A 9,028-nucleotide genomic window follows, 5' to 3' on the forward strand; every position below is an offset into this window, starting at 1 on the left:
AACTCTCCAACGCCAATCTCCTCGGCCATTGTCAATTTCGGCGCTTCCAATTTCAAATCAAGAATACCGAATCTAGACGACCTAGTGGTAATTTCAGTAAGCATGGGAGGACTGACTGTGAGAAAAGTGCTGCTCGATCCAAGAAGTAGCGCCGATGTCTTGTTAGACTCCACATTCAGGAAGATGCAGTTAAGCGACAAGTCGCTACAACCCTCAGGGGGAGAACTGGCAGGTTTTTCAGGCAAAAGAGTCCCCATATCAGGTTACATCTGGTTGAGAACGACATTAGGAGAACCCCCAAACTCCAAAACACTGGACATTCAATTCCTAGTAGTTGATTGTGCTAGCTCTTACAATATCATTTTGGGACGTCCATCCCTTAACTCTTTTGGAGCCATTGTTTCCACCATTCACTTGTGTGTCAAGTTTCCTTTGCAGGACAACAGAATAGCAACAGTCCACGCCGACCACAAGGAAGCCAGACAATGCTACAATGCGAGCTTACAGAAGGTTGCAAAAGAAGCCATCCCGAGGATCAATTCGGTGTACAACTCGGAGCATATCCCACGCCTGACCGAGATGGATCCTAGAGACGACCACAGTCGCCCTTATCCATCGGATGATCTTGAAAAGGTAGAATTACACACAGATAATCAGTATACTAACATTGGATCAGCTTTTTCTACAGAAACAAAGCAACATTTGAAGAGCATCTTGAAAGCTAATGCCGACCTATTTGCTTGGACCCCGGCTGACATGCCAGGGATCGACCCGAACTTTATCTGCCACAAACTGGTAGTCAACCCAAATGCCCGACCTGTACGACAGAAAAAATGCAATTTGGGAACTGAAAGAAGAAACGCAGCAGCAACAGAAATACAGAAACTACTCGATGCAGGCTTCATTAGAGAAGTCCGATTTTCCTCGTGGCTAGCAAATGTGGTTATGGTCAGGAAAAACTCAGGAAAATGGCGAATGTGTGTGGATTTCACAGATTTGAACAAAGCTTACCCAAAAGACTCATACCCATTGTCGAACATTGACAGACTTGTGGACGATACCTCAGGTTACCAAGTGCTAAGCTTCATGGACGCTTACTCTGGATATAATCAAATCCAGATGCACCCAAACAATGAGGATAAGACCACATTCATAACCGACCAAGGTAATTTTTGTTATAAAATGATGCCTTTCGAACTAAAAAATGCAGGTGCCACCTATCAGAGACTAATGGACAAAATATTCAAGAAACAAATCGGAAGAAACATCGAGATATATGTTGATGACATGGTCGTCAAGTCAAGCTCAGAAGAACAGCATGAAGCCGACTTAAAGGAAGTTTTTCAACAACTCCGAACACACAACATGAGATTAAATCCGGAAAAGTGTGCATTTGGTGTGAAGAAAGGAAAATTCCTTGGTTTCTTGTTAACAAACCGAGGCATAGAGGCCAATCTGGATAAGTGCCGAGCAATCCTAAATATGCAATCACCAAAGACGATTAAAGAGGTACAACGATTAACAGGATGCCTAGCCGCCTTGTCAAGATTCTTACCAGGTGCAGCAACAAGATCCTATCATTTCTTCAAAACCATGAAAAAGTCAGAAAAATTTATCTGGACGGACGATTGCGAAAAAGCACTTTCTGAATTTAAGCAGATCCTGGGGTCACCGCCCATATTGTGGAAACCAGAGCAAGGTAAGCCACTATTACTGTTCCTTTCAATTTCGGCTAACACCGTTAGTTCTGTACTTGTAACAGAAGCAAGGAAAGAGCAACACCCAGTATACTTTGTAAGCAAAGTCCTGCAAGATGCCGAATTAAGATATCCAACAATAGAAAAATTGGCGTTCGGTTTAATAATCACAGCTCGGCGCCTGAGGCATTATTTCCAAACGCATCCGATTATAGTTCGTACTAGTCACCCCCTACGTCAAATATTATCGAAACCAGAATTAGCAGGACGAATGACAAAATGGGCAATTAAACTTTCTGAATTCGACATCTCATATCAGTCACGAGGATCGCCCAAAGCCCAAATATTAGCCGACTTCGTAATAGAGTTCACAGACAAAGGAGAACACCCAAGAAAATGGGACTTATACGTGGACGGTGCATCGAACGAAAATGGATGCGGAGCAGGAATCCTCCTAAAAGACGACGAGGGTGTCCAGGCCAAACTATCAGTCAAATTCCTCTTTCAGGCAACAAACAACTAAGCCGAGTACGAGGCCTTAGTAGCAGGTTTAAGACTGGCCATAGAAGTGGGAATCTTCAACCTAACGGTACACTGCGACTCATTACTCGTAGTGCAATAGGTAAACGGCCAATTTCAGGTACGAGATACACTCTTAGAAAAATATTTAAATTCGGTTAAAGCCCTAATGAAATCTTTTCAACATTTCAAAATATTGCACATATCTAGAGACCAAAATTATCGGGCCGACATTTTATCAAAATTAGCCACACATAGAATAACTGATCAAACAGATAAGCTCCGCCATATTACACTAACGGAGCCGAGTTTAGCCACGAGATCTGTTTTGAGTATTTCACAGGAAAGGGAAGACTGGCGAAGAACGTTCATTGCATACTTAAAGAATGGAGAAATATCAGAAGACAAAAACTCAAGAACATTCAGATACAAAGCAAGCCAATACACCCTATTGGGGACTGAACTATACAAACGGGGAATCTCCCGACCCCTTCTGAAATGTCTTGGACCAACAAAAGCAGAAACCGCAGTGAACGAGTTACATGACGGAATCTGCGGAAACCACACTGGAAGTAGGAGCCTAGTCACAAGAATTCTCCGAGCCGGCTATTACTGGCCGACGATAAGAAAAGATTGCAGAGATAAGGTACAACACTGTGACGCATGCCAAAGATGCGCACCACTTATCCACAACCCAGCCGAACTCCTGCACACATCAAACGTCAGCTGGCCGTTTCATAAGTGGGGGATGGATATACTGGGCCCATTCTCTATCTCAACAGAACAGGTAAAATTCTTACTCGTAGCTATCGATTACTTCACAAAGTGGGTCGAAGCATAGCCTCTCGCAAAAATCACAGCCGAAAAGGTACAAAATTTCATATGGAAGTCGATAATATGCAGATTTGGTTTGCCTAGGGAAATTGTATCCGATAATGGTAGGCAATTCACAGATAGGAAAATTGCATCATATCTTACAGACTTACATATTAAACATCATTTTTCTTCTGTCGAGCACCCACAAACCAATGGGCTCGCAGAAGCGGCTAACAAAGTTATCTTGCAGGCATTAAAAAAGAAACTAACAGATACTAAAGGACGATGGGCCGAACTTATACCAGAAGTATTGTGGAGTTATAACACAACACCTCACACAACAACAAATGAGAGCCCATTCAGACTAGTGTACGGTGCAGAATGCATGATACCTGTCGAGATCAGCCGAGGATCAAGTCGAACCGAATACTTCAACGAACAAAACAATTCAGATGATCGAGCGACCAAGCTTGACTTAATAGACGAGGAGCGAAACCTCGCCGAACTAAGACAACGAGCAATGCAAGCAAAAATAAGCAAGCATTATAATAAAAGAGTCAGACCGAGAATATTACAAGAAGGAGACTTGGTCCTACGATAAATGGAGGAAGTCCAAAAACTACCAGGGCAGAGAAAACTAGCCGCCAATTGAGAAGGCCCTTTCCGAATCTCCAAAGTCATAGGAAAGGGAGCGTACAGTTTGGAAACATTAGAAGGGACACATATTCCTAATACTTGGAATATTTCGTCCCTAAAACTTTACTACAGTTGAATCCTTTCTTTGATGTAAATATGAGCTGGCCAAGTACTCTTTTTCCTGATCACGAGGTTTTTCCCTAAGGAGGGTTTACTCGGACAGGTTTTAACAAGGCCAACCATCTCATATATCAAGCAGTTCAATAAAATTGTCAGCCTATACACATCTTCAAACAATATTGAAAGCACATCAACCACAATTTTTGCAAACCGACCTCATAAAGTCGGATACGTCAAATGAAACTTAAACAAAAAGTAATATCAAATATTCACAAAGGCAGCTAGCACACGAGCTAGACCAAATATCCACAAACAAAAAATGCGGACAACAAAGTCGGGAACAAAATTCAAAATATTCTGATTTAAACAGAAAAACAACAACACAACATAAAAACCTTCATCAAGGAGGAGGAACACTCTCAGCCTGGTCCTCAACACCTTCATCATCAGCAAGGTGGCCGTTAATAATAATCTTTGCAACATTGAGCTTCCCAACATCGAAGTTCGGGGAGAACAATGAAACTTGACTGACAGCACGATCAAATCCGGCCACAAACATGTCCATCTTTTCTTCCTCAAGCTCATTTAAACGAGCAGTCATTTCACCTTTAACTTTATCATTTTCCTTGAAATCAGCCTGGAGCAGCCTAATTCGTTCCTGAAGACGTCCCATTTCGCCTTCTTTCTCTTCCTTCAGTAATCTGATCTGTTCCTTCAGATCCACCACTTCATCTTCTCTCTCTTTCATCTTAGAGGTAACATCAACAACAACCTTTTCCTTTTCTTTCAATAAACGTTCAAAAGATGCAGCTTTTTCAATTACAACCTGCCGCTCCGAACTCAACAGCTCGGTCGTGCGGCCAACGCACAGTAACCGAGAAGCAACAATCTGCATAAAATGCAACTTTTAGCATAACTGCAAATTAACAAGGATAAAAAGAACGTCGGCAGAAAATATACCTGGATAAACTTGCCCATTCCCTCAAGTCCTACCAGACGAGTAAGTGCCATATCCCCAGGATACTAGGAAACACGATCTGTAAGCTCAGCTAGGGGGAACTGGTCGCTCCACAGTGAATGCGGATTGGCACCAGGCAAGAAACCATGCAGCCGACGCTGCCGATCAAAAACAAACTTCACAGCAGCGCTCTGATCACCCTCGGAAATCACCTCTAATGAATTCTCCGATGCAGTCTTTCTCCTTTTTGGAGAAGGAGGAGCCTGAGCAGCAAAGAATGCGGCATCCCCATCCGTCTCCTTCACAACCCCAGATACACTACCATCTTTCTCCCCTTTTTTCTTCAAATACGCCTGAAATTTGGCAGGATTCAAATTGGGCACCTTGCTACCTGCAACCAAAAAAAAAATCAGCAAACATATAACAGAACGACATGAACACTTACAAAAAACAAGAGTACCTATATACAATTTTAGTCCTTCAAAATCATTTTCTGCATCATATTTCAATAAATCAGGAATAGGCAAATACTCCCCAGCAGCGAAATTTTCAATCAGAAACTCCAACAAACAGTCCTCTTCCTCGCTCATTTCATCAGCCTCAAGGATTTGTAACGGCTCCGAACACCAGTACAAAGGAAACTTCTCTATCATTTCTTCATCAAGGAAAAAAGGGTACACGGTCTCTAAAGCACGGATTTTTACAAACATAGACTTAAAATTTTTAAACGAAGACTTGTATAGCAGAAAGAGGGAACGACCGGGAAAACTACTCAGAAAAACCCAAAGTCCTTTTCGAACCCCTTTAGATTGAAACAGAGAAAAGAAAACATTTAGTGAAGGAGGAAAACTCAAAAAATCCATCAAAACCTCAAACGCGCGCAGAAACGCCCACGAATTTGGATGTAACTGGGACGGAGCGCAGTTTAGCTGAATCAAAACCTTACATTCAAAATCTGAAAAAGGAAGCCTCACATGCAGCTGAGTTAAACATGGAATGTACATGTAGAAGTAACCCCAGTCCCCTCTCCTCTCGCAAACCCTATCTTCACTAGAACAATGGAGAAACTCGAAGCTAATATCAGAACCAGGCCTAACAAACCTTGCGGGCTCTAAAACCTAAATCGATTCCCAATTACAGTAGGACGAAGCCCGAGTTTTTACGTCATCATGAACCCAATGATAAGGGTTCTCCTTATCATCCTCAACAACTTTCAACTTTTCTTTCTCTCTAACCATTTTCAGCAATCAAAAACAAAGGAAGACGAAACCCGAAAGGAAATGTACAGACAGATAGAAAACAAGAAGACTAATCTCTAGAAGACATGATTCCTCACTTATCAAACTTTTTTTTTTTTGCAAAACTGAACTGTCTTGTTTTTTGAAAAGCACATATATTCAATTACAACCCACTACTTTAGTGGGAAGTTGAGAAAACCAATAAATTACGCGCCCAAAGAAGAAACGGTCGGACTCTATTTTTGCTAAACGTGCAAATTAATTGCAGCCCAGTTAACAAAGCGATAAATTCCTTTTTTGAAATGTGTTCATAATTTTCGTCTCCGAAAAAACCCGTTTTGAGTTTTAACCCAAGCTTGATCGCACGTGGAGCTTGGGGGCTTAAGTACCTAACCTCAATGCGCCGAGGTATAGTCCTAAACAAAAAGCTCAACTTGCTGCATTCACACCAAGTCAAGCTTGGGGGCTGTGTATTGTACCCAAAGATCTCGGCCCAATCCGAGCTATACCTCGACGCAACGGTTACATTCTAACAGCTCACGCACCAAAATCTCGGAACCAGTTCGCACGCCAATATATTGGACTAGCCCACTTATCAGAGATCTCGGACCTCACTGACCGTTTGATGATGCTCCTTTTAACAAAGTAATTCTTCAACAATATGAGGACAAAACAATGTCCGAAGACCACAATGAAGAGAATGAATCTGGTGTTTCAGATATGTTCAGACTCCATCAAGTACTTGGTGGTGTTGATGTTGTAGCTGTAAGAACTTGTATGGAGATTGAAGCTAAATCCATAAAATCTCTTCAAAATCAATGCAGGAAACCGGTTATTCCAGCTGGGTTATTGCCACCTTCATTACACTTATTCAATAATGAAGACAGTAAATATGATGAAAATTGGAACACAATCCTTAAGTGGTTGGATGAACAAGAAGAAAGGTCAGTGATTTATGTAGCATTTGGAAGTGAAGTGGCACTAAATGATGAAGAATTCACAGAGATAACTATGGGATTAGAGCTATCTGGCTTTCCCTTTTTCTGGGTACTGAAGAAGCAAAATAGTAGTCCAGATGTAAGTAGTTCAATGGAGACAAAACGCGGGATTATATGGACTAATTGGGTTCCACAATTAAAGATATTAGTACACAAATCTGTTGGAGGATTCTTGAGTCATTCTGGTTGGAGTTCTGTGATTGAGTCTCTTCAATTTGGATGTCCACTTATTATGTTACCCTTTCAAAATGAACAAGGATTAGTTGCTAGGCTTATGGAAGAGAAAATGGTGGAAATAAAAGTTCCAAGAAACGAACATGATGGGAAGTTCACTAGAGATTCATTGGCTAAGGCATTGAGATCAGTGATGTTGGAAGATGATAAAGGTAAGATTTATAGAAATCATGCTGAGAAAATGAGCAAGATCTTTGGGGACAGACAGTTACACCAAAAGTACATAGACGAGTTTGTTGATTATATGGTAATTCATAGTCCCTCATCAAAGATTATTGCAAAATTGTATTGATAAAATGTCTTAAGCTTTCTAGAGTTTCAGAGTGTTATAATAATTGAAGTGTAGGGTATTTAATTACCTTTTGCACTTGCATGATGTGTAAGAAAAGGATAAAGTTGTTATCCAAAGGAGAATGTTAGGGACAATGACTTTGTTGAACAATATGAACAACCACCAATCAAATAAAAACACACTACACTTTTAAATTAATTCTCTAAATTTTAATATTAAAATAATCATCCGTACACTAGTAAAATAAATATTTGATATATCTATTGTTTACATTGTTTAATATTTTCATTGTTTACCTATACTTTTCCTTATCGAAAAATTCAGCTTTTTCTTCTAATTTTGAAACTAAATTAACCGAATTAATCTAAATTACCTAAGTTAACTTAATTAAACTAAAATGCCTAATAATTAAATTAATTACTAAATATGAAAATTTTGAAAAATAATTAAAATAATTAAATTAACTTAATAGAAAGGTTTAACACCACAGAAAATACCTACTCGAATTCCTAAATAATTTTTCATATCATAAGCACACTCTCGTAAAAAAAAAATATTTTTTTGATGAATAAAAAACAAGCAGATGCTTCAAAACAAGATTGGAACTAAATCTCATTTCATTTTTGGTTAAATCCATCCAAAATTAAAGCTGTTGTTTCAGCTTCTAGTGGCAAAAGTTATAACATAATTTACTGTATTTAACACACACAAGATTCAAATATGCACTCCAGTTTAGCAAACATTTAGTATCCTTACAATCAAGAACGGAAGTAGAAATCTAAAAATAGAACAAAAGTTATATGCAAAATCCAACTATAGATAATATACCATTTTTATTAGAACATGATCAACTAAGTACAAAAATTGTAAAGAACTTGGGAACATCGCCGGCTACAAGGCTACAACAATATCCTCATCAATGTGAAAGCTTTATCATGGTATGAGGTATCCCTATCACTTATATTTATTGATTTTCACAAACTGAAAATTCAAATGTTGTGTTTAACACAAATATTTTGTTGTGAGAAGCTATTTTTAGCATTTTTATGAGATTAGGTGCCAACAAATAAATCGTTTGAGGTACAATAATGTGATAAAAGTAGGGACACTAAACTATAAAGCTCATGTGGCTGATACAGTGATTGTTCCTCAATCATTGCAAAACTACAAGCGTATCTGCGTATGAGTCAATTGTCATAAGTGGAGTGAATTATTATGTTCCTCACTTCCTCTATATGCATCTCCTTCAATTTACCATCTTTCAAAATGGGCCACAAATGTGGCTGAGGCATGTGTGATGTAGGGGTAAAGGACTAAAGGTGTTTGTCTCAAATTAAGTCACAGCAGATTGTCCATGAGCCTTATCTTAAATAGTACATGTTCCCTTTTTTATTAAGAGATTTCAGGTTCAAAGTTCATCTAATACAAACTTGACCAAAAAAAGAGAATATCTTGTGTGTTGGTGTAGTGCGTGTGAGTGTGTGTAATTTTTAGAATTGAGAGTTGTTCAATCCATCAAC

At 39.4% G+C, this 9,028-nt stretch overlaps 1 protein-coding gene across 1 annotated transcript; it reads left to right on the top strand.

Moving 5' to 3' along the window:
• LOC107638122 (putative UDP-rhamnose:rhamnosyltransferase 1) lies at nucleotides 6,194-7,509 on the top strand. The gene has a single exon (XM_016341292.2). The coding sequence runs from the start codon at nucleotides 6,660-6,662 to the stop codon at nucleotides 7,506-7,508; it is 849 nt and encodes a 282-aa protein (XP_016196778.1). The 5' UTR covers nucleotides 6,194-6,659; the 3' UTR covers nucleotide 7,509.

The sequence above is a fragment of the Arachis ipaensis genome, chromosome B04, assembly GCF_000816755.2.
Source record: "Arachis ipaensis cultivar K30076 chromosome B04, Araip1.1, whole genome shotgun sequence".
In the NCBI taxonomy this organism is placed as follows: domain Eukaryota; kingdom Viridiplantae; phylum Streptophyta; class Magnoliopsida; order Fabales; family Fabaceae; genus Arachis; species Arachis ipaensis.